Source organism: Labeo rohita, chromosome 19, assembly GCF_022985175.1.
Source record: "Labeo rohita strain BAU-BD-2019 chromosome 19, IGBB_LRoh.1.0, whole genome shotgun sequence".
Classification (NCBI taxonomy): Eukaryota; Metazoa; Chordata; class Actinopteri; order Cypriniformes; family Cyprinidae; genus Labeo; species Labeo rohita.
In genome coordinates this window covers 20,866,289-20,894,080 of record NC_066887.1, presented here as the reverse complement: position 1 = coordinate 20,894,080, position 27,792 = coordinate 20,866,289, and the positions used below count along the sequence as shown (strand labels likewise).

Genomic DNA, 27,792 nt, shown 5'->3' with positions numbered 1-27,792 from the left:
CCATCCAATTATAAGATATAGAAAGGAACACTGTAAAAAAAAATCCGTAAAATGTACAGTAAAAAACCGGCAGCTGTGGTTACCAGAGTTTTACTGTAAAAGTTACGGTAGCAACGTTTAACATTTTACGGTTTTCACTTAAATTTACAGGTAAATACTGTAATTTCATGAACTGATATAATGTTAATTTACCAACTTATTGAAGTACTGAAATCTGTTTTGTACCTTTGTAATACACTGATAACCACCAAAAGCAGGTGGTGATGAGAAAGTCACATGATGAACGAAAGCTCATCACAAACAGCTTTTAAATATTAACATACATAGAAGATGCACAGTGTCATTCACACAATCACTAAACACCATCATGGTAACACACATGAAACTGAAATAATGCCATAAACATTAATTGAACAACATTATATGTAACATACAACCCGATTGTACAAAACTAAGTAAAAACGAGTTATTTTAACAAAAAAAACATCAAATGAAAAAAAATGTAACACAGGGAATTCTGGGAATGTCAATTTATGGTTATTCACTGTAAATTTTACAGTCTTTTACTGTTAACCATTTAACATGTTTTTACTGTAGCATTTTTACAGTTTTTTACTGTTAAATTCACCGGCATTTTTTACAGTGAAGGAGAGAATACTTTTTGTGCGCACCTCCTTATTAAGGAGCTACGAGATTATCCCGGCGATTTAAAGTTACTTTAGCTTACTACACTTTGATGCTTTGCTAGCGTTACTGGAGCCATATATTATAAAGAATCTGTGTGCTCAGTGTGCAAGGACCTTTACAGTGCTTTGTGCTGCAAGTCGAAGTGGATGAACTTGTCCGATTTTGGCGTTTGCTTGTACGGTGGCTCTGAACTGTCAAAACACCTTTCAAAATGCTTTCTACAGATGCGAAAAACGCAGAAAATCGAACCCAATCCGAATTTTTTTATGATGGATGAAAGTTTTGGAGGCAGTGTGTAAATGTGATTGACACACTGTGAGGTCGTGTTTAATTTTTAACGTGCAAAATTTCGGACAATGTGCAGTGCAGTACAATGACCTTAACTTATTAGAACAACTGTGCTGCTTAATATTTTTTTGGGAACTTTTTTTTTTTTTTTGATGAATAAAAAGTTAAAAAGAACAGCATTTAATCAAAATAGAGTTTGTTTGTTTTTTTTGTAAAAATAGTCTTTACTATCACTTTTTATCAATTTAACACATACTTGCTGAATAAAAGTATTAATTTCTTTAAACAAAGAAAAAAAATTTACTGACCCCAAATTTGTATATTGTTACAAAAGATTTCTATATTTAAAAAATGCTGTTTTTAACATTTTATTTAATGGTATCGGATAATTTCACACTGAAGACTGGAGTAATGATGCTGAAAATTCAGCTTTGCATCAAAGGAATAAATTCTATTTTAAAGTATGTTAAAATAGAGAACCACTATTTTAAATTGCAATAGTGTTTAACAATATTACTGTTTTTTTAATCAGATAAACACAGCCTTGATGAGCAAAAAGACTTCTTTAAAAAACATTAAGAATTGTATGTACTGTTCCCAAACTTTTGAATGGCTGTATATGTGTGTGTGTGTGTGTGTGTGTGTGTGTGTGTATATATATATATATATATATATATATATGAATGGCAGTGTATAGCCATGGTGAGTATAAGAGTCTTCACAAACATTTAAAAAAACAAATTACAATTTTTTTATATATATAATATTTCATATATGTAACAATATTTATATATATAATATTTTACAGGTTGTATTTCAGGTTGGTGTTTTTGTGTGTGTGTGTGTGTGTATTTTTAACCTTTGTGCAGCAACATGGATTTAAGTAAAAAATGTTCAGCAAGAAAATCAAGTGTAGACTAAGATAATACTCTAGTGTAAACACTAAAACAAGATGAAAATCAGACTTTGGCATGAAAAAATAGCCTTTCCAATTACATCTTTTTCCAGATCTTGTGCATTCTTTTGGAAAACCTCAAGTATAGTTATCTACAGCTATCACCAAGTAATGTTATATGCCTCGGTGGTGCTAAGTGACCACAGCTCTGCCCTGTGCACACTTTTTAGGCTTATGCAATGGAAACTTCAACTGGTTTCAGGAGCACTGAATAGACAGACCGGCAATTGTGAAAATGATCAATGTCTCTGACACTACACTGACCTTGGACATGGGTGGACCACAGTGTTACTGTCTCAGTTTTGCAATTTAGTTTTGACTGGTGAACAATGGACAGCATTTGATTTACTAGGGGTTTTACAATAATTGGTTTACATCGGCTACAATAGAAGTGCATGTCAGCTGCGGTGGATCTGGCAAAACAATGCATCCATTCAATATAATTGACAATCATAATGATAGATCAGTAATAATAACATTGAGAAATATCAAATGATCAAATGGTCTGGATACAGATTGCAATTTGTCTTGTTTTAAATACAAATGTCTTAAATATATATATATATATATATATATATATATATATATATATATATATAGTTTATATATATATATATATATATATATATATACATATATATATATATATATATATATATACATATATATATATATATATATATATATATATATATATATATATATATATATATATATATATATATACAGGGTGCGATTTGCTGGGGGGGTGGGGGCGGTTGGGTGGGGGGATTTCCTCCCCTCTGGTCTATGCATCCCTGCCTCTGCTAAATAATTTTTATCCCCTGTGGGAACGAACCCTCCCCTAAGTCCCGATTTGAATGAAATGATTTGCCATACGCACTTTAAAGTCCCATTCTGAATCAAATGATTCGCAATATCTGCTTTAAAATCCCGTTCTGAATTAAATGATTTGCGATACGCGTTTTAAAGTCCCGTTCTGAATCAAATGATTTGCGATACATGCTTTAAAGTCCCGTTTTGAATGAAATGATTTGCGATACGCGTTTTAAAGTCCCGTTCTGAATCAAATGATTCGCGTTACACGCACTTTAAAGTCCCGTTCTGAATCAAATGATTCACGATACGCGCGTTAAAGTCCCGTTCTGAATCAAATGATTCACGATACGCACTTTAAATTCCCGTTCTGAATCAAATGATTCACGATACGCGCGTTAAAGTCCCGTTCTGAATCAAATGATTCACGATACGCACTTTAAAGTCCCGTTCTGAATCAAATGATTCACGATACGCACTTTAAATTCCCGTTCTGAATCAAATGATTCGCTATACGCGCTTTAAATTCCCGTTCTGAATCAAATGATTCGCTATACGCGCTTTAAATTCCCGTTCTGAATCAAATGATTCACGATACGCGCGTTAAAGTCCCGTTCTGAATCAAATGATTCACGATACGCACTTTAAAGTCCCGTTCTGAATCAAATGATTCGCAATACACGCTTTGATGTCCCGTTCTGAATCAAATGATGGTGGGTTTACCGGTTAAGAGTTTCAAAAAGCTCCGTTGATACGGTGTTCTTTGCTCGCTTTCTCTATATAATTTATTTGTTGTTTGAAATGAAATCTTTACAATTAATAGGCCTAACTTACAATGTTTTACAATGTGATCATGTTAGACAGTTCCCGTCCTATTAAAAACATTTCATGACATGACACTCATTATCTGATTCTTGCCTAAAAAGACAGATATATAATGTGCATTGTTAACAGATTATTAATATATATATTTATGTAATTACCAGATTATACATATATATATATATATATATAATATATATATATGACCCTGTGTCCCTGGATCACAAAACCAGTCATAAGGGTCTTCAAAATGGAGATCATCATTATACATCATATGAAAGCTGAATAAATAAGCTTTCCATTGATGTATGGTTTGTTAGGATAGGACAATATTTGTTCAAGATACAACTATTTTAAAACCTGGAGAAAGTATTGAGAAAATTGTCTTTAAAGTTGTCCAAATAAAGTTCTTAACAATGTATATTGCTAATCAGAAATTACGTTTTTTTTATATATTTACAGTAGGAATTTTACCAAAATATCTTCATGGAACATGATCTTTACTTAATTCCCTAATGATTTTTGCCATAAAATAAAAATAAATAATTTTGACCCATACAATGTATTTTTGGCTATTGCTACAAATATACCCCAGCGACTGGTTTTGTGGTCCAGGGTCACAATATGAAATGGTTAAAACTGTCAGACTGCAGTCTGTATATTTTCCATCACTGTCATGTATTTTTCTCCATCCTTCTAATATCATATTTTCTGTAACATAGAAAATTGTGTATTTTAATACTGCAAAACCTGAGGAAGAAAAATGAGGCAAAAATGAGAGCGAAAATTGACATGAAGAAAAATACCCATTACACCATTTATGTCATGTATAAAATTTCTTGACAATTTCGAGGGCGCTGTTGCAGATGCTGCTGATAAACACCGGCTCTTATTACAGCCGTATTTACACAACTTATGAATTCTGAAGCTCCTTAATTTCGGGGAGTGTAACAATCAGCTAAATGGATCTTGAGCGTAATTGCTTCAAAAGATCAACACTGTGTTAATGTTAGCTTGGCACCTACACAATGCTCTACATCACTATATTGAACCCAATCATAAATTACATTGCCAATCTCCAGCCGAGCAGAAGCATTTTATCCAGCAATTTTAATAAGCCACATAAGGAATAGTTGAAAAATGATATTTAGCCGTAATTCAAAATGAATTCGATTTTTTTTTTTTTTTTTTTTTTTTTTTTTTTTTTTTGCTCATAATGTGGAAGTTTTACAGCAGCCGGTTTGGTATGAGTATTATGTGAGCTGGAATTGGGAAGAGCCCAGTGTTTTGTTTCTAGGGCGGACCTACACAAGGAAAGTTATAGAGGATAGGGGTCAGTGTCTGGGAGTCTCTAAAGGGACCTGACAGTGCTGCCACAACCTTGTTTTCCCATTGGGATGGGGTCATGCCGGGGGGTCAGTCTTGTTCATATTCCTAGGCTGAATGCCACTGACCCAGCGCCAATGCCCACAGCACTGACAGACACCCAGACTCCGCCTGTGTTTATATGGCTGCTTTGTATATTGATTGAGTAGAGTGTGTATATCCCTGCTGAAAAGACTCGCTTAAATCAGCTCAGTCCAGGCTGTTTTGTGCCAGCATAGCCACAGCGTTTTCAAATTGAGCTGATTCACCAAGTATGTCTTGCTGGTTTTAAAATTTTGGTGAGGAAGCTAGCACTCCATCATCCCATGCTGGGAACCAGCATCCAGAACAATGCGCTGATTAATTAGGACAAGCTTTAAATAAGGAGAAAAGATGAAGTACGAAGTATGAGATTGAAAAGAAATTAAAAAATGAGAACAACAGTTACAAGCCAAAACAAACTCACTGGAACTTCAGTTTTTTTTATATGTAGTGCTCACAATGTACTTGACCTTGTTTTTTTAAAAGCAGTCTTAAAAATAAAAGACCAAAAAAAAAATGCAATAAGGGGATGAAAACGTACATGTAAACTTTTGGGGGGAGTTTGTTTTGGGTTTATTGTAGTGTTTTGTGTTATTTTTGTTCTGTTTTTTTTTTTTTTTTTTTTTTTTTTTTTGTATGTTATGTTTTCTGTTGTTTTTGTTTAGTGTTTTGTTTTATTTTGTTTTGGATTGGTTTGTTTTTGGTTTATTTGAGTGTTTTTTAAATCGTTTTATGTTATTTTTGCTTGATTTTTTAATGTTTTTGTTGTTGTTGTTGTTTTGGGGGTTTTTTTCTGTTGTTGTGTTTTGTTTTTTTGTTTTGGAGATTAAAATATCCCCTGACCTGATGGCATGGAGGTTGACAGGAAACTGAGAAAGCACCTGAAGTAAACATGGTCATTTAATTTTTAAAATGGTGCCTTTAAATTAGGAGAGAGAATGAGGTACAATGTAACAGAGTAAAAAGAAATTATTAGAACAGGCAAACAGCAGTTACAAGCCAAAATAAACTCACTGGAACTTCAATATTTTAATATTTTATTGCTGACAATGTACTTGACTTTGTTTTTAAAAGCAATCTACTAGAAGACTTAATTCTCAATATTGCATGGTCAAATGCAATAAGGGAATGAAAACAAAAAGTTTTTTGGTTTGTTTTTGGTATATGTTAGTGTTTTTGTTTTATAAATCATTTTGTGTTATTTTTGTTACATTTTTTAAAATGTTTTTTTTTTTGGGGGGGGGGGGGTGTTTCTGTGTTTTGTTTTGTCTTGTTTTGTTTTATTTATTTATTTATTTATTTTTTGTTTTGTTTTGTTTTGGAGATTAAAGTATCACCTGACCTGATGACAGGGAGGTTGACAGGACTTTGAAACTGAGAAAGTTTTGTTTTGTTTTGATTTGATTAGTTTTGTCTTGCTTTGTTTTGTTTTGTTTTGTTTTGTTTTGAAGATTAAAGTATCACCTGACCGGATGGCAGGGAGGTTGACAGGACTTTGAAACTGAGGAAGTTTTATTTTGATTTGTTTTGAATTTTTTTTTTTTTTTTTTTTTTTTTTTTGTCTTGTTTTGTTTTGGAGATTAAAGTATCACCTGACCGGATGGCAGGGAGGTTGACAGGACTTTTAAACCGAGAAAGTTTTATTTTGATTTGTTTTGTTTTGTATTTTTGTTTTGTTTTGTCTTGTTTTGTTTTGGAGACTAAAATATCACTTGACCTGATGGCAGGGAGGTTGACAGGACTTTGAAACTGAGAAAGTTTTTTTGTTTTGTTTTGTCTTTTTGTTTTGTCTTTTTGTTTTGTTTTGTTTTGGAGATTAAAGTATCACCTGACCTGATAGCAGGAAGGTTGACAAGACTTTGAAACTGAGAATGCACTTGAAAATCAAATGAATATATTGATTTTTAAAATAGTGCCTTTAAAATAGGAGAGGGAATGAGGTACAAAGTAACAGAGTAAAATGAAATGATTAGAACAGGCGAACAGCAGTTACAAGCCACCTTCAATTTTTTAATATTTTATTGTTTACAATGTGCTTGACTTTGTTTTTAAAAGCAGTCTACTAGAAGACCTAAATGCAATACGGGAATGAAAACAGAAACGTTTTGGGGGAAGTTTGTTTTGGGTTTATTTTAGTGTTTTTGTTTTTTTTAATTCATTATGTGTTATTTTTGTTAGATTTTTGTGTTTTCATTTTGTAGATTAGGTATCATCTGACCTGATTGCAGGGAGGTTAACTCGTCTACTTTAAAACTGAGAAAGCATTTGATCTTTAAAATAGTGCCTTTTGGCTTCAGTGTGTTAATGTTACTATTATATTAAACATTAATAATAATACTGTTATTATAATAGTAGTAATAATAATACTATTAAAAATTACTATTAATGTTACAAAATGTTACTAATTTCACAATCCAGTACCAAGAGTGACTGAGTATATGCATAAACACAAGTGAGGTTATACAGCAAGATGTGCCTGCTTTTCAGGTCCTGAACAGACTTAATTGGTGCTACAGTATATGTTTGTTTTTAACAGACGATATGATCTTGATTTAATATTCTTGGTCCAGCCAAGTTTTAAATCCACAGATTTTGCAAACATCTCTTCAGCTGTGTCTGGTGTGAATTTTGTATGGAGGTCTTGGCACACACAGGCTGTAGGCTGTGAACTCTCTGCTGAAGCATTAAAAGTGTATACTATCAATATCACAGGCTTCTTCCAAAGTGCTGTCAGCAAAAGGGCGCACAGACAAATTTCAAAGGCCTCCTTTATTGACAGTCAGCTTTTGTACATTATTGGCCCAATGTTATATCCAGATGAGGTCAAAAAGCAGTAACTGTGAATTATCAGTTTCACCTCCTAGCAGAAAAAGAAATTTTAAGCTGTTTTAGACAAGCAAAAGGGTGCAGTAACTGCCATTAGAGTATCTTTAAGGTGCTGTATATTTCATGTTTCCAGAGACAGCTTAAATTCCACAGTAACATTACCAAATTAAAGAAATATTACAGCTGCATGTTTCAGATGGGATGTGACAGATTAAAGGCATACGGCAGGAGCTAACAGTGGGTTCCTCTCAGGAGTGGGCCTCACGCTTATCACACTATGCTAAGATGAGTTTTGACATGTCCCACAGCCACAGAGAGGAAACGATATATAAGGCTTTTTATTTTCAGTCTTTGGCAAGGGGCGCTGACGCATGGACCCCTATGACACGTGTGACTTATAGCCCTCAGGTTTTTGTTTTTCTGCTGCTGTATTGTGAAAGGACTGTGTATTAGCTTCCTGCCTTCTTTTAGTCTGTGTTGCAGAATAACAGTTTAGGTTTTGGAGCTTGTTCATCTGATGAACATGATTTCAACTAGGAAAAACACATCCATACATTCTCTTTTGCTTAGAATAAACATCAGATATCCGGTGAGGAACATTACCAAACTGCCATCATTTTAGATTAAGAAAATAAAATGACCGGACACCAGAACACCTCCCTTGGGGTGCTGTTGTGAAACACCAAATAAATCTCATTCCATTCTCGGTTTTCATCACTGCTTTTCCTAGTAAGACTTGGACTGATTCAGCAATAGTTCATTGAAGCTGGTGAGAAGAAAGCTAAGGAATGATATCCTGTGTTGGCCATGCAGATGTTTGAGCTTAGACTGAAACAAAGGACACAGCGTGAAATTCGCTGATTACATTCGTGATACAACAGTAACTGAATGCACAAGACTTGAGTCAGTTGCTATTTTGTGAATAGAGACTGATTGAATTGGCCTACTTGAAATTACAGTGAATGGAGATCAGCAGGTGTGTATTTATTCACCTGGTTTTTGTGTGTGAGGGACTTCATCTGAATGCTTTGAACTGGTGTTCTTCAACGTGAACGGTTTTGTAAAGCACTGTTTGATCTATCAACAGACTGTACAAAAGTTAGGAGTCAGTAATATTTAAAAAAAAAAAAAAACTTTTATTCAAGAAGGATGCATTAAATTGATCAAACATGACAGTAAGGACATTTATAATGTTACCAAATATTTTTGTTTAAAGGGGTCATTGGATGGCCATTTTCCACAATTCGTTAGGGTCTTAATATGAAGTCTATACCATACTTTAGTTAAAATGTCTCAGTAGTAGTGTAAAAAACACCCTTTATGCATTGTCAAAATCAGCCCTTTTCAGAGTGAGACATTTTTTTGCATTTGCCTTTAAACAATGGCGGTCGAACAGTTTACAGCTCACTCAGGGCGGGTCTAAGGTAAGACGGCCTTCTCAATCAACTATCATGGGAGTGGCCTTGGTCAGTGTGACGTCACACAGACAAGATGCTGAGAATGGCTTAATTTGAAAAAGGGGATATTACTTAAAACGTCACACAATCTATAACAAGCATAAAATACAGTGTTTCTGCAACAATTAATCTGCCTTGGCCGTGTTTAGTGTTTGGCATTTTTGTGCAGGGCTCCTGTTAAACACAGAGACATCAGAAAGCGCATCTTGTTTTTTCTCTTTTTTTTTTGACAAAAGTACAACATTTTGTTGATATTGTGAGTACACAACACAATTCAGAAAATAATGATACAGTGCCACATTGTGTGGCTTTTGGTTGTAATTTTCAGTTGAAGGGCAACAAGAGAAGCAAAGTCTTCACTGCTTTCCTAGAAATAAGAAGAGGATAAAAAGCATGAGAAGAAGCATGTAGACAAATAAAACATCCTAAATACCTGCGTCGTTGTTCTCTCCACTTTAGCCCTGATGCCTTTGAGGCTTTTAGCAGACCACAGCTACTGGAAGAGCTTACAAATGGCAGAAACAAGAAACGCCAGATGCCATGCTGGCAGGATGTTGACATGTGACGTTTGTCATGACGCCTCAGCCAGTGAAGCACTTTCCCGGCACAGATTTTACTCAATATCTGAGGGCTTAGACTCCTTGTGGGAAAAAAATCAATGGTACGGCATTTGGTTTAAGCTTACACCTGTAAGCTTTTTCAGTAGCTGTGGTCATTGTATCAGTATTTTATTTTCCAAGTTGTGCTATTACGTTATATTAAGCCATGCGAGTCTTAATACCCGGGGTTCCCTATGAAGTAGTGAACTCATTACAGAAATGCAGTTTACAAGTCAAATTATGCTGCAAGTTTATGTCTGCTGTTCAAATTCTGAAGATGTCCTGGAAGTTTATTCCCTCATAAAAAATGAAGCTTGACAAGTTTGACAGAAACTGTGCATAGTAAATGAAGCATGCTGTCATTTTGAATGAGTAAGATCAGTATTGCATTTGTATCTTATAAAATGGCTGTTAAAATGTAGTCTTTAGTGTCAACGAAGAACAGAATATGTTGGTTTGGCTTCGAGAATATCCGGAAACCACAGACAACTAGTCCATTTATCTTTATTTAGAGACCACAAAAATGCATTTCGTCTTGATGTATATGATGTCACCGAACAAAGTTTGCAACCGATACTTGATGTGGGTGGCTTTAAAATGATTAGACAGCTTGTTATAAGAGAGTCTATGAGATGGATGAAGTGTGAGGAACAAAAAATTAAAGAAAGAAAAAAATCCTACTTTACAATAAGAACGACAATCACATACTTGGCCTCTAAAGCCTGTTGTTGCATCACTGGCCTCTTTGGACATCCCTAGAAGTGTAACCAAAAATATATTTTCCAAGGCGCTTTCCAAGATTCATCTTAGAGAGATTTATAAATCTCACTCTCTACTGTCTGATCTTATTTGTGGCGATGGCTTTCAGGAAATGATTTTGTGGGGCCTAACATGTTTAATTTGGTGTTCCTTTCATTGCTGGCATGCCCATGCAGTATAGTATTTTGGCTTTGAGTGTGACACTTTGGATAAAAAAAAATAAAATAAAATAGTCAGAGGGGTAATAACCCTCAGGTTAAGACCTTGGGCAAAACTGTTGGTGACACAATGAAGCAAGACGGGAAAATCAAAGGCTGCCCTTCAACCACCAAACTCTGGGCATCAGTGCTGCATAAAATTAAGCGTTTGAACCCAAGCCTGCATTAAGTGAGGGTTGTGAATTTGCGGTTGAAATCCTCAAGTGTAGATGGATGGAGTTGAGTTACACACTCTGTGTGCTTTGGTGTCTGGACTAAATAGCATGGGGTTTCCCAGCCAATACGTTTAAAAAACTATGCTAACTGTGAAGAATGGGCCATGAGTGTGAAGTTAATCTGCATAAATCACTCATGGATGTTTCTGGCAGTAATTTTTCTTGAGTAAGGCCTCCTTTTTAAAAAGTCTTTCCCTGTGTTTTTATTTCCTCTCTTTTCGTCCTTGTCCTCCCTCTGTCTCAGGCTGTTCCTGAAGAGCCACAGCGGGACGGCGGGCAGACAGAGCAGTCTGGCAATCCACGGCGCTGACTTCAGCACTAAAGACATGGACAATGACAACTGCACATGCAAATGTGCACTGATGCTCAGCGGGGGTAAGACAGAAAACCTTTGTTTTAGCTCACGTCTGCTGAATATCGTTATTTAACCACTATTCCAGCCGTGCAAGCTTGTTCTTGTTTCAATTAAACACTAGCCATAATGCTCAAGATAACAGTTCACCCAAAAATGAAGGGATAGTTCACCCAAAAATGAAAATTGTCTTAAAATTAATTACTCACCCTCATGTCGTTCCAATCCTGTAAGGCACAAATTGCAATATTTTTGATGAAATCTGAGAGCTTTCTGACTCTGCATAGACAGCAACGCAACTGACACGTTCAAGGACCAGAAAGGTAGTAAGGACATTGTTAATTTAATCCATGTGACAACCTTAATTTTATGATGCTACAAGAATACTTTATGTGCACAAACACAAAAAAAACTTAAGAAGTCCACTTCAAGAACAAAAATTTACAGATAATTTACTCAGCCTTTTGTCATTCAAAATGTTTGTGTCTTTCTTTCCTCATTCAATAAGAAATTATGTTTCTTGAGGAAAAAAACTTCAGGAATTATCTCCATATAGTGGAGTTCAATGGTGTCCCCAAGTCTGAACTTCCAATATGCTTCAATATGCTTCAATATGCTTCAAATGGCTCTAAATGATCCCAGCCAAGGAAGAAGGGTCTTATCTAGCAAAACGATTGGTCATTTTCTAAACAAATCGACAATTTATATACTATATATTTTCTTCCCCAACTTTAAAATCATCCTACATCGCTGCAGAAGTACCGACCCAGTGTTTACAAAGTGAACATACAAAGAATATCACACGCCCTTTACCAAAAAAAAAAGTAAAACAGCGATGTAGGACAATTTTGATGTTGAAAAAGAAAACGAGACGAGAAGTTTTCCGATCTAACCTTACTGTATTGACCCGGATTACACAGACTATGCATGCGCGTCGCAGAGACAAGACAAGATGAGCATTTGAGGTTAAAAAGTATATAAATTGTTTGTTTTGAAAATGACCAATTGTTTGTTAGATAAGACCCTTCCTCAGCTGGGATCGTTTAGAGCCATTTGAAGCTGCATTTAAAGGAGAAGTCCACTTCCAAAACAAAGATTATAAAGTACTCACCCCCTTGTCATCCAAGATGTTCATGTCTTTTTCTTCAGTCATAAAGAATTTGTTTTTTGAGGAAAACATTTCAGCATTTTTCTCCATATAATGGACTGATATGGTGCCCCGATTTTGAACTTTCAAAATGCAGTTTAAATGCGGCTTCAAACGATCCCAAATGCGGTTGTAAACGATCTCAGCCGAGAAAGAAAGGTCTTATTTAGCATAACGATCAGTTATTTTAATAAAAAAAATAATACAATTTATATACTTTTTAATGCCAAACACTCATCTTGTCTTACTCTGCCTGGACTGTTTTGGTTCCGGTTCATGGGGTGAGTACATTATATGTGAATCTTTGTTTTGGAAGTGGACTTCTCATTTAAACTGCATTTTGGAAGTTCAAACTTGGGGGCACCATTGAAGTCCACCATATGGATAGAAATTCTGGAATGTTTTCCTCAAGAAACAAAATTTCTTATTGAATGAAGAAAGAAAGACATGAACATTTTGAATGACAAGGGGGTGAGTAAATTATCTGTAAATTTTTGTTCTGGAAGTGAACTTCTCCTTCCACTTAACAATTCGTGCTCTGTTTGTTCTCTTTCGTGTCAGTCTTCGACACGCAATCTTGAGAGTACCACAATGCAAGACTGACACAGAAGAAATTGTTGAATAAAGTTATTTTTGTTTTCTTTGCACACTTTGCAAGTATTCTCATAGCTTCATAAAATTAAAATCGAACCACTGATGTCACATGGACTATTTTAACAATGTTCTTACTACCTTTCTTGGCCTTGAACGTGGTAGATACGTTACAGTCCATGCAAGGGCAGAAAGGTCTCGTATATCATCAAAAATATCTTAATTTATGTTCCGAGGATGAATGCAATTGGAACGGGATTAGGATGACATAGGGGTGAGTAATTAATCATTTTGTGCTGTAGACACAGTATGTCTATAAAGTGTTCTATTCACATCAGCAAAGGTTAAACTGACATTTAAGAACCACTAATGGAACCGAACAGCGTGAAACATTCGGAAAAAAAAAAATCAAATAAACTACTTAAAGAGCTACTATAATGTTACGCTCTACATACACTCTTGTCCCATTGTGAATTGAGACCTTTGTGAAGTGTGCAGACAGTAGGTTCCAGTCTAAACACTGTCTGTGTCTATGTACACAGCTAACTGCTGCGTATAGGACCACCTCATGCTTTCTTTTTGGCAGAGGAACTGCATGAAGCTTTTAGCGTGTACTGTAGTAATGAGGTCTTTGTGGACTTTCACATCCTGTGAGGAGTCTACTAGAATGGGCTGAGCACCAAGTATCTGTAGATCTGTATAGCACTCCCACAGTCTCTTCTAGTAGATGCAGACCACAGACAACTTTTGCGGTTCATGCAGGAAGCTCTCAGCTCTCAAATCACTGTGCATCGTTTAATAAAAAACATTGAGAGAGATCCTGTCCACCCGAATCTGCCGTCACCTTCTCCGTCCTTGGTGGCCAAATGCTAAATGAGGCCTAGTGATTCATCTCTGAGATATTTATTATAAGGATGAGAATAAATGTGAACCTTACGGCAGGATGACATGCACAAATCTGCTGTGTGTGCAAGGGGATTTGGGCAACGCAATCAATAAAACAGAGTAGTGTCGCACTGAAAGATTTTTAATGAAAGTTTTTAATAAAAAAACAGTACGGAAATGTTTGAAATTGTCAGTCTTGAGACAGAACCCTCTAAATTTTGTAGCGTACAAGCTTTAATGAAAGACATATTGGTTCCAGCTCTGGTTTATATCATGAAATCAAACTTTTATCATTATGTTGCCTCATTTCTTGTTATGCAGTGTGGTTAACAAGCTTATAAAAAACATACCCTAGAGACAACCGAGAACCTCGGCCAGCTAACGGCCTGAGATGTGAAAGCATAGTAACAAGTAGAATCAGCATCCAATCAGTTCACTGTGTCAGTGAGAGTCGTGACAGAGGGCAGCTTATTTGGCTCGCTGGTGGCTGTTAAAATGTCGCAGATCTCTCTGGCATTTGAGCCTGTGAAGTGAAGCTCAAGTTCATGGGAATGAGAAGTGCCAAAACAGGCACTCTGTGGGCACATTTTGTGTGCACATGTCTAATCAAATGAACAGGCCAGATGAATTGTATTTGAAGCACTGAGAGGTTGTGCAGTGATGTTTTTATTGTTAACTAAACTATGGAAAATAATTTTTGACCATTTAAATAAAATTGTAAAAAATATTTATTAGATTAAAAAGCTGTGAAGGCAACATTTAAAGTTGAAATACTTTAAATAAACATAAATATATTGAAAATTGAAAATATAACAATTAAATAAGTTAACTTCCAGAACAAAATTGACGGATAATTTACTCACCCTTGCTATCCAAGATGTGCATGTCTGTCATTCTTCAGTCATAAAGAAATTGTTTTTTTGAAGAAAAAATTTCAGGAATGTTCTCCATAGAGTGGACTTCTATGGTGCCCCGCCAGTCTTATCTAGTGAAACGTTTGTTAATTTTCTAAAAAAAATTATAATTTATATACTTTTTAACCTCAAACGCTCGTCTTGTCTAGCTGTGCAGGAACTCTGTGTAATCCGGGTCAATGCAGTTAGGGTATGTCGAAAAACTCCCATCTCATTTTCTCCTTCAACTTCCTACATCGTTGTTTTACCTTTTTCTTGTAAAGGGACATCTGCAGCGATGTAAAATTTTGAAGTAGACACAGTATGTCTACATAGCCTAACTGTATTGACCCGGAATGCGCAGAGTTCACGCAGAGCTACACAAGATGAGCATTAGAGGTTAAAAAGTATATAAATTGTAAGTTTTTTTTAGAAACTAGATGATTGTTTCGCTAGATAAGACCCTTCTTCCTCGGCTGGGATCATTTAGAGCCCTTCAAACCTGCATTTAAACTGCATTTTGGAAGTTCAATCTCACAGGCACCATTGAAGTCCACTATATGGAGAAAAATCCTGAAATGTTTGCCTCAAAAAAACAGTTTCTTTATGACTGAAGAAAGAAAGACATGAACATCTTGGATGACAAGGGCGTGAGAATTATCTGTACATTTTTGTTCTGGAGTGAATTTCTCCTTTAAAGGACATTCAAAATAATACTCAGTGCTATTATATACTATAATGCTACAGTAACGTCTGATCTTAAAGTTAGATGATAACAATTGGCAATGATTTAGATGCAAAACACAGAATTCCAGCTTTAAATATAATTTACATAAAAGCATGTAATCATGCTTACCCAAGGTCTGTCAAGCTCTAAAAAGGACCAAAAAGCATCATAATAGTAGTTTTTCTCACTATATTTTGAGTCATATGAAGCCATACTGTGAGGAGCAGACTTAAATTTTAGCTGTTGAACTGAAAATCTTGCTTTAAAGGGATAGTTCACCCAAAAATGAAAATTACGGCATGATTTACCCACCCTCAAGCCATCCTAGGTGTATATGTCTTTCTTCTTTCAGATGAATATAATTTGAGTTATATTTAAAAATGTCCTGTCTCTTCCAAGCTTTATAATATTCCAAGCTTTATAATACTCCACACAGCTCTGCCTTCTGAAGCAAATCAATGCACTTGTGTAGGAAAAATAACCATATTTAACACTTTATAAACCATATTCTCTAGCTTTCACTAAATGTCGTATGCGCATTCATTAAAGAGTGGCATTCAAGCAGATTAAGTAAGACATAGGCGTAGAACCAAGTTTTGTTTACAGAAGCAAAGGAAGCGAAGTTTCCTCTTGGCTTATAATAAAATCCTCCGTCATGTTTCTTTACAAATTCTCGCTTTGTACTGCTAATTTGTGACCAGTGTTTTGCTCTCTCCTCTGCCCTTCCACGTTCATCACTGCGTCATCCGCTGGAACGCCACTCTCTTATAAACATGCATACGACAGTTAGGAGAAGTTAGAAATTACGGTTTATTTATGTACCTCTATTGGACTATTGAATCTCAACAGCCTTTCACTGCCATTTTAAAGCTTGGAAGAGCCAAGACATATTTTAATATAACTCTGATTGTATTTGTTTAAAAGAAGAAAGTCATATACACCTAGGATGGCTTGAAGATGAGTAACAACATGGAAATTTTACTACAAATAACATTTTGTGTTCCACGGAAAGTTCTACAGCTCTTAAAAGACACGAAGATGAGTAAATGATGACATGATTTTCCTTTTGGGAGACTATTTCTTTTATTTCAAGCCCTCAATATGGGGGACATGCTATTAAAAGCACATCTGTCAAGATGGACATTAGCACAAATACCACTTCAAAACACTACAGAAGTGACTTCTCGAACTTTAAAATAATTTGTTCTTATTAAACAATTACGGTATGTTAAACATAATGTGATCAGCACATCCAATTTTCTCTGTTACTGTACCTTCAAGTATATATATATCCTCTTTCCCTAAATATATTAAAGGTTATCGTTCCACTCACTCCTCACCTATACCACAGTGACCACATAGCACCTGCATACTGTTGGATCCAGCTTCAAAGTTGCCTGCATAGCCTACATCCACAACTAGACTATCAGCAATAAAAATAGTTAATATAAAATAATAAACCAAAATAGTATCGCATAAGTAGAAGGACAAAGGTTCAGGCATCTAGTTTCAGAAACCTGCTTTATGCAAATCCTTGGACACCCTGGCCAGAAGTGGCTTTTAATGTAATGTGGTAGTATTTTAAATGACTTTGTTACAATTTATATATGATTTATATTACATTTGTTAGCTTTCTTTCAGGATAGTGCATTACAGAATATATATAACTGTATTAACATTTGTTCTCACTTGTAAATGTTTGTGTTTTAGGATGGTGGTACGATGCATGTGGCCCATCCAACCTGAACGGGGTGTACTACAGACAAGGACAACATGTTGGAAAATTCAATGGAATCAAGTGGCACTATTTCAAAGGCCCCAGCTACTCTCTCCGATCCACTGTCATGATGATTCGACCGGCAGACTTCTCGTAGTTCTCCCCAAATAGCTCAAAACATTTTGAAAAAGTGTTACTTTTTGGCCCATGACATTATCAAGTAACACTGTATAAGTGGTTAGCTGCTTGCCATGTGGATAATGCAGCACTCTTTTGAGATAACACCTCTCTAGGAAACAGGAATCCTGTGAATAGGAGGCTGTCCTATCACCTTTGTGGGACTACATAGGACATGGCATGCTCTTTGGGAATTTAGGGCAGGAGTTGACTTGGCTGGGCTTTTATTTTTAAATATAAGAGGTATGAATTCAAGTGCCATTCACTTGTCACTCAGGACCTGTGGACTGCTGAGGCAGGCACATCACCTTTGATGGTAGCAGACTGGGCTGCATCGCCCAAAAATCGCCCTGTGCTTTTCTGGCTTTCGAGTCTCCAAGTGAATTTAAAGCAGCTTGAATGTCCTTCAATATCCTAAAAGGACCTATTAATGTTTAATACAAATGTGTTGCACAGTTATATTTGGGTTGTGATACTTCACATTTTTATGCTTTTTTTATCCCAGTATATTATTATTATTTTTATTTTGTACATTATTCCTGTCAAAGTGAAGAAAACCATAGCATGCAGCATTAACGGTGACTTACAGTGCTATTTACAAGGGACATTTTGGGCAAAGAATAGCACGTTCTCCAGCCTGACTGTATTGATTGTGCGAACTGCATTATTATTATTGGCTCTGAACTTTGGTGACCTTTGAAGCACATCATAACTTGGCATAACATTTTGAAATGCATGCCAAAGATCACAGCTATTAAAGATAATACCATAAAAATATTGATCTAATATTAATCATCGTTACAACTGATGGACTAAAGCCAATGGCACATATGGTACTGGTGCAGTATAATACATATAATAATGTTTTAATTCATTCAAACCATATTGTCATATTAGGATTGTGTTGCAGCTCTTGTCAAAAGCAGTGTTACTCGAGCTTGAAGTTTTTAAATTTATCCTTGAACCTAAGATTATAGGTTTGCAAAAGTGTTTAATAATTCTGAATGACTGTATTATTGAAAGGAAACGTCTGAGTTTCATTTGTACATTAAGTTTATTTGTAGCAAGATCGTAGGGTCGGTTCACACAGGCTGTGTTTTTGTGTTTCGTTATACCACTTTGAACTGTTTTCACATATAAACCTTTGCTAAATGGCTGTCTTTGACTGTTATGCTAGGTTTTTCCTGCTTTTATAGCATTGTGTGCTGAAAAAGCAGCTGTTGTTAACAAACCAAGTGAATTTAGAAGTTAAATCTGCATCCTTTTTCATTCCATCCACTGTGTGATCCAGACATCAAGACTTTTGGTAACAATGTACAATAAGTTTCCATTTGTTAACATTAGTTCAGTACATCAGTTAAGGAAAAATACTTCTGAGCATTTATCTTTGTTAATGTTAATTTTAACATTTACTAATACGATATTTAAATCCAAAGTTCTGTATCTTGTATCTTGTATCATGTTAATTAATGAACCTGAGCCAACATGAACAATGAACAGATGTATTTTTAATAATTAACATTAACAATGATTAACAAATGCTGCAACAAATGTATTGCTTATTATGAAGTTAATGCATTAATCAGTGTTAACTAATGGGACCTTATTGTAAAGTGTTACTGGACTTCAACGATTAGTTCACTTCCAGAATAAAAATTTCCTGATCATTTAATCACCCCCATGTCATCCAAGATTTTCAAGTCTTTCTTTCTTTAATCGAAAGAAGTTAAGGTTTTTGAGGAAAACATTCCAGGATTTTTCTCCATATAGTGGACTTTAACGGGAGCCAGTGGATTTCAATGCTACTTTAAAGGGCTCTACATGATCCCAGTCGAGGAATAAGGGTCTTATCTAGCGAAACAATCGGTGATAAAAAAAAAAAAAAAAATGTAGATACTTTTTAACCACAATCTCATCTTGCACCAGCTCTGCGATTCTTGTCTACAACTTAACGTGGGGTTTTGTTTCATGTTCATGTTTTCATGTCTTTTATTTTAAAGTGTGGTCATGGTCTAGTGAAGTTTGGTCATGGACAGTGAAGTTTTGGTCACTGTCTAGCCATGTGTTTCCCTTGTTGCTCTTGTATCCCTGCCTTGTCAGAGATTTTCTTACTATAGGGAGATGAGAGGGTCTGTATTACTTACCATTGGAGGAAGTGTAACGGCTAACTTGGTTCACTCCCTTAATGACCAATCACTTTACAAATTTTGACGTCATTGAATTTCAGTCAGAGTTGTGCGCAAATCGCCGTTTACAGATACCATAGGAATAACTGAGAAGTGCGGTAAGCTGAATCCCACCTGTCTCTTAAAAAACAGCATTTTTTATTGTAAACTCTAAAAATAGTTCAATCCAAAAGTAGTGTTTAGTTTAAAACATGTTTAAGATTAGCAGATAGCCTGTCGATTCATTAAATGATAAGCTGTTTCCTCTAAAAAGCTGTTTATTCAGAGTAGTAAAGCCTCTCCTCCATTGACATCCATTAAAAAAAACACCATCTGGTCCCATTTTCCACGTACTGTCAGACCGGAAGTGTTAACTTTAGCCGCTATGCTTTTTCAGCTAATGGTTGCAGGCTTGCCTTCTAGCAGCTTTGCTGCCTTGTGTATGTGTCATGTTCTCATTGTTTGTTCTAGTCATGTGTCTTTTTCCTCATTGGTTGGTTTGTGTCATGTGACCCTCATTGTTTGCTATAAGTATCCCTCATGTTGCCAGTGTCTCTTCTTGTGTATTGATGTTGTAACCTGCTGTCGTTGAGTTTGTAAAGTCTGTTCATGCCAAGTCAAGTCTGTTTATGTCAAGTCTGTTTGAGTCAAGTCTTTGTTTATTGTTTGGATTTTGGATTTCACATTGTTAATAAACTGCGCTTGGGTTTATCTACTACTCACCATCAGTGGACTAAATTGTTATGACGTATTACGCAATGACGTTGGAAAGGGCACACACAATTAGTTCTTTGTCTGTGTACTTCAGTTCAAAAAGCTAGAGTGAGACAAAGAACTCTCAAAGAACACCTAATTTTCTCCTCCAACTTAAAAATAATCTGACGTCGTTCTTTTAGGTTTTTTCTCGAGTTTGACTTTCTTTGCACGTTCGCTTTGTATACACTGGGTCGGTACTTCTGCCTGTGTCATGTGTGACCTTTCTAACATGACTACGTAATACATGAAGTCGAGCTAGTGCAAAATAAGCATTTGTGGTTAAAAAGTATTTAACATTTTTTTTTTTTTTTAGAAAACAGCTGGTTTTGCTAGATAAGACCCTGTTTGGACCTTCAACCCGTTGGGTCCAATTTAAGTCCACTATATGAAGAAAAATCCTAGAATGTTTTTCTCAAAAACCTTAATTTATTTTCAACTGCAGAAAGAGAAACATGAACATCTTGGATGACATAAAGGTGAGTAAATTATCAGGAAATTTTATTTTTTATTTTGTATGTGAACTAATCCTTTAACAAATGTACATAAATTCTGTTTGTAGTGTTTTGGTTTGTGAAAAAAAAAACTTTTTGAGACTTTTTGAGTTGGCAGGATTGTAAAGCAGCAATTTTTAGCTTGCTTATACTGGCATGCTCACAAAAGTCTTTAGAATAGCATCAGCATTCCTTTCTTTCATCAAAAAAGTCTGATAATACTCTTCTAGTAGATTGTTGCTGTATGCAAGACTACTAATACTGTCTTCCATCAAGTAACAACAGCATGGAGCATTTTACTGGAAAGTGGTACTTTTATTGTAAATCTGTCTGGAAAGCCGCAGAATGGCATGTTTCATATCACACTCCAAATACTGTAATTTAGTGTGTTTAAAATTGCTTTCCAGAGGAAAGCACTGCTTTACATTTTTATTAGCTCAGAACCATCAATATGTTCTGAATTAAAGAAGGTGTAGCTAAAGTAATATTATTGGTTGTGACCTTGTTTATCTCATTTAAATTTCATTTGCCATGTTATTTAAACACCTCGTCCTTTGTAGCAATTTTCATAATGTTAGTTCAAATAAAAAAAAAAAAAATAGACTCGATGCCCCAAGCTTCACTGAATGAGCAATTTTGAGTCATTTATTACTGCCTCTGGAATCCAGTCTTTCCTTTGCTTTCACAGCAATTTCTATGTGAGTCACGTCGCTCCGTAGACACAATATTTACACACGGCAGAAGAAAAAAACATAAAGGAGCACAATTTTTCGACAGAATGGGCCCTGAGCAAGCGAGCCACCTTTGTGTCCAGAGCGAGCACCCTGTTAGTTCTCCGCCACTCTGCCGTGACAGATTGCTAAGGTGTCAAACGATGCTGTCGGGACCGCTAAATCCCCCCCATAGCTGACATTCCTACACCCTAATCGAAGGGTTAAGCAAACGACAGGCGCTTGTAAACTGCCGCCTGTCCTTCAACACCTGAGCTGACCCACTACACCCTCCGGAATGCAGCCGCCATCAGATGGGCACAATCACAATGGAGGACCAACCTGCCCGTGTGGAGCCACAAAAAGGAGAATCAAGAAGCATTCAAGATCTCTGATGGATTCAAGAAAACACATAGCATAACAGAAGAGGTGAGTCCTGGTGGCTTTGCATTTCTGAGATATTGTTTAACATATGTATCAATGAAACAATGATATCGTCCAGAGTGCCTTTTAGTCTCGTTTGACCAAGAACGTTAGGTGAAGGCTGACTCAGATGCCTCTGCGGTCCACTGGTGTTTCTGAAGATGGATCATTTCCTGTTTGCACAAGCTGCATAGGGGGACAGGAACCCCAGAGGAGGAGCGTGATTGGTCTACTGACAACCAATGGGCTTGATGCCAGATCAGACAAGAAAGAAAAGATACGGTACCTGTGGAGTGAAAGGGAATAGATAGCAACATCACACACCAGAACATGAAAATAGCAATTGGATAATAAGGAACTGGAAATAAGGCCACCTGAATAAAAGAAAAACATGCATGTTTCTGTATAGTCAAGGTTCCAGAAATAAACCAGATATAACCTTTTAATGAATAACGGGCCGCAGTTCAGCAATCTCTTTTCCCGCAAGTTAGACTGAGGGAAGCGAACAGAAAAATGAATCTTCTGGAATTTCTTTGGCTCTGAACCACTTGAACTTATTCCCAGGGTGAGTTTAAAACATGCTGAAGCTGTGGATTGCACCGTTTGGGGCTATTTTAAATGTTTTTTGAAATTCTTTCAACTTAGTGAATTTATAGGGTTTAAACAACTACAGCGAAGGTCTCAGCATGTTCCATTTATTGTTTGTTCAAATTAGGATTCATGCAGAAAAAAAAACAAGTGTGTTGGCCCTGCTGGATAACAGATGAAAATATAAATTAGACAGTGTCATCACTTCAGTCAAGTGAAGTCAAAAAAGCACTGTAAATTAGGATGTATGACTCATAGATTGTGTAATGAACAGACTGAAATGTAAGAAATTCAACCCAGGCTTATTATAAAAAATAAAACGTGCCTGTGGCAAAATTTTAGCTGAATGATATGACCAAGTGTCAAACCTTTACAAAACAGAACACATAAAGTGTAATGATATTATTCTTCAACCAAACAATGTATGGCATGAAGACTAAAAACCCATTAGCTGTTATAAATTGACTGTAAACCACAGATTCACGGGGCTTATTGCTTTTATAAAACGGTTATTCCATATACGTTGTAACGTTTCACAAAATACAACAGAGCAAATAAAGTGTAATGATATTAATAAAAACATTATTCTTCCACCAAACAATGTAGTTCCTCAGAAATGATTGTGGTTATAACAAAGTGGTTGCTGAGCAACACACAAACGTAAACAAAGGTGTATGCTTGTAATCTAATATACAACAGCATCAAACGCAGCTCTGCCAGTCAGAATCAAGGACCGGAACTATCTGTCTTATAAATCAAGCAAGAAGAACCAAGGAGCCATGGTTTACAGTAAATTTATAACAGCTAAAGGGCGGTATTATGCACAACGCGAAGTAGAGTGCCTAAAACCCCCTTAGCTGATTTAAATGCACTGTAAATCATGGCTTCACAGGGCTTATTGCTTTTATAAAATGGTTATTCCATATACGTAGTAAAGGTTTTACAAAATAAAACAGAGCAAATAAAGTGTAAAGTGTAATGTTCATTTTTTGATGCGCACTGAGGAATTTATTCGGGAAGCACATTTCCATCTCCCATTATTCGCATTAAAGGGGTCATTGGATGCAAAGTTCACTTTTACATGTTGTTTTAACATTAATGTGTGTTGGCAGTGTATGTACACATCTACCCTATAAAGATAAAAATTCATGCAGCTGTAACAGTCCGACCTCCATTGTTTCGATACTGGAGCAGGGATGTTATTTAGACAAGAATATATCATTTGAGTGACTGAGTAGTGTTGCTGGATGTAATAATGCACAAATCATTCGTGATCCCACTTCACCTACAACAGAAGTGAGTATAAGGGTTTTTTTACGAATCTCTGCAATCACCTTTCCTAACGTGCTAGTTAGCAAGTTTCGTGGCTAAACGCACTAAATGCAGCTAAAGCAAACAGGCTCGTCACTCCACAGAGAGAAGAGAGGGGTGGGACGAGCAGAGCTCATTTGCATTTAAAGGAACAATCCCTTGTTTTGCAGAGCTCAGACCTCATTTTGACAAGGTTTTGTTGTTTTACAATACCACTGAGAATTATTAACCAAATTATATTATAGACTGCTCCTCAAGACCCTAAAAAATAATTTTTGCAAGCGTTCAAGAATTTTCTATCATGACTCTTTTACGGGACTCATACCCAAGCACTCCATGTTGCTACAGCCATGCTGTACCAGGTGAGCTACCAAGCAAATTTACAACATCAGAAAAATATTTTTTAGGTTATGGAATAGTAGTATTGTGCAAGGATTAATTGATAATCTGCCCTGTAACCATAATCTGTGTGAAAAGTAATAAAAACCTTCGGTCTTTTATCACCATATTAGCTTTGCCCTTTCATTCACATTTGTGCACATTCAAACATCTCAAGAATTGTGCCAGGTTGATGTTAACCATGACCGATCTCAACATGGTGAGTTGGAATGATGTTGTGCAAAATTTTTCCTTTTGTGTTCCATGGAAGAAAGAAAACAATACAGGATTTGGAACAGCATGAGGGTGAATAAATGATGACAGAATTTTCATTTTTTGGGTCAACTCTAGTGCTTTAAGTGCCTGAGAAACGCACAACCTCACTGCAACACCAATGAGTAAACAGCTCATTTTCAATACGTATCAGCTTGTTGATCTCAGGGTCTTCATATTTTTAAAATTACAATCGTGGTTACTGGCACATCCTCGGTTTTGGAGAAAAAGATACGCTATTGACAGCTCAGTTGCCCTGGAGATTTCCTTGCTTGGCATTGTCAGGCTGCATTGATTTTGAGTCTGAAAGTTAAATAAAAGTGTAAACACACAGTTAGTGGTTTGGGACTTCTCTCCCTCTTTTGGAAGTCCAGAAGGTGTTCATTGGTGATGGATGGATGAAGAGTGTAAGAGTGAAATTTGGTTTCGAGGCTGAAGGGAGAGAGTGTGAATGGGCTGAGGTAATGTAGGAGGCTTGGGTAATGGTGTTCAGAAGAGTTATGATGGAGCCGCGAGCCACAAGGCCATCAAAGGCCTGTTCATCAGACTCCCTCTTGTCCTGTTAGCCACAGCTGAATCAGACCCAAGAGGGTCCTTCCCCCCAGCCACACTGAACTGATTGACTTTGAATGTGTTCTGAGAAAAGCTCTGTTTGTTTGTTTGCCCAGTGGCATTAACCTTTATTTCACCAGCGGCAATCCTAATGTTTTTGGAGCACAGCAACACAGCACCTTGGAGAATCATGCCCTTGATAAAAAGTAGAACTGTTGTTTGCTTTCAGCGGCTTTATTATACAAGACTGCAGCGAAGTTTTGTATGCCAGTCACGTCAAGGAAAGACTAGGGGGCCGTAACTGGGTGCTAGATCCCCAACAGGCAGCCCAGAAGGAATTGGCGGACCCAATACGATAAAACTTACAGTACAACGCAACCATGGTTTCACAACAAAAACGGAATATAAATTAACACAGAAAAAAATGAAGCTACAACACAATGGAAGTGGATCTGACCACAAGGGCAGCTCTGAACTGAAAAAAAAACAAGATTTGAAGTCTTAAAGGAATTACATGGAAACAGATGCGATGTTATGTTTCTGTTAGGCTATGCATTTATGTGGCCTTAAAGTAACAGTGAACAATGAAAGTAAATTCTAAATTTAAAGTGAGTTCTCTATAGAAAAGCTGTTGGCTTACATTTAAGTGATGCGGTCTTGGGTTTTCTATAGCTAAAATGATATATATATGAGGTTTTTGTACACACAACTTCTCAGACAACAGACGGTACGTTTTTATTCCTCATGAAGACGTGCTTGTATTATTTTCACAGAAAGGCTCGTGCCCAGTATCACACGTCTTTTAGAACATCTAAAAAACATCTCTCTGCAGTCACATATACGTGTTAAGAATAGGTTTTTATATCCTCTTGTGAGCATCTGAGGAAATCTGCACAAACAGTCAAGGACGAGTGTTTGTGTAAGAAAAAATTCTATCCATTATGTCCCAAAGCACAACTATTACAGTACAGCAAAGATGAGGGACAATCAATCATGTAACACACACAAAAAAAGCAAGACCTCTTAATTATACCTCACTGTAGAGGAGAGGAAGCATGTTTACACTGTATGGCCCTGTCCTCCCTCTCAGATATCCAGCTGAACTCTTCGATTTTATCCTTCGTTTTTAATACCGTTATATGGTGTTGTGCTTCTCAGGAAAATTTACAATGGATGTACTAACTCTACCCTCAGGAGATATAGTGTCTGACACACAATTCTGTAGCATGAGGTCATGGCTTGCTGAGTTTGCTTAACACTTCTCCATAGGGATGCTCACTCAGGGGCAAACTCATAAAGATATTCTCTGAGGATCAAATCAGAATCTTGAAAACATATATTACATTAGATAGATAGATAGATAGATAGATAGATAGATAGATAGATAGATAGCAAATTTTCAAAAGATTTTTTCTCAAGTTATTTTATCTTTATGCTTTTGGAAACTGATCTTTACTTTCTCTAGTCAGGCTTAATTGTTTTGCATTTTAGGGTCATTTCGACCATAAAGAGTGTGCTTTCTGCAAGTGTAATTGTTTACTTTGTTTATTTATGTAATGGTGGGTAATTTATTTGAATACTCAAGATCTTCGCAATTTAACATTGCAAAAAACTTTAGATTAGACTGACCAAATACAATGTTGATGTCATTACATTTCTAGGAGGAGTTTGTTACAGCGTAAAACATGTCACTTCCTGTTGTCAGCAGATGGTGCTATGACTATAACTGAACATGGGCATGGACATGTGTTCAGGACAAAACTCTATCAAACATGTCAATTTTGGTGCAAATCGGGCATTTTATGCCTGAATTATTACAACTTCCTTTTTCATGGTGAAACAGAAATTTGGGGACACACCACGGACACGCTCTTCAACAAAAACTCAAGATCCTCGCAATTTAACGTCACAAAGGGCTTTAGATTACACTGACCAAATTTGGTGTTGATATGTTTAAATCGCTAGGAGGAATTAATTTAAATACAACGCCTGAAAATGGCAAAAATTGCACAACACTTGCAGAGGAAATTGAAAATAAATGACTCCCTTTGGTTTTGGACTTCGTACCGGGGGACTTTTTTTGTAGGTATTGGTGTGTTACATGTTTACTAAATTTCGTACATGTATGTGAAACATAGCTCGAGGGGCACTACATTGTATAGATGGCGGTATTGAGCCATTTTGTCACACCCACTTCTGAAACCCATGTCAGATGAAAATTTTCACCACTTTTGGCGTGTTTGCAAAGTTTTAAGGAGTTTTCAATCATGTTTAGGCCCTCAAAAATCCAATTCATTTTGGAGAAGAAAAAACTAAGTTCCAATTCCAATAGTGTCCTCGCACCCAAGTGCTCGCCTAAATATTGTATAGAATTTATTTAAATATTAGGGGTGTAATGGTACACAGATGTCACGGTTCGGTACATACCTCGGTTCGAGGGTTACGGTTCGATGCGATTTCGGTACAACAGAAAAAAACAAAAAACAAATCTACTATGCTAGGTTTCTTTTCATTTATTATAAACAGACAGTAGTACAAATTACAATTTTTCCACCTACATGTGAAAATACTAAATATTATATCAAATTAATGTCATATATAGGTTAT

General features: G+C 36.2%; 1 protein-coding gene across 1 annotated transcript in view; it reads left to right on the top strand.

The window, feature by feature from the left end:
- The window catches only part of angpt1 (angiopoietin 1), a 71,466-nt gene extending 50,958 nt beyond the window's left edge, over positions 1 to 20,508 (top strand). The window contains exons 8-9 of the mRNA XM_051136907.1: positions 11,294 to 11,424; positions 17,355 to 20,508. Coding sequence (XP_050992864.1) covers positions 11,294 to 11,424; positions 17,355 to 17,518 — 295 coding nt within the window. The 3' untranslated portion in view covers positions 17,519 to 20,508. The remainder of the gene's footprint in view (positions 1 to 11,293; positions 11,425 to 17,354) is intronic.
- Positions 20,509 to 27,792: the final 7,284 nt, after the last annotated feature.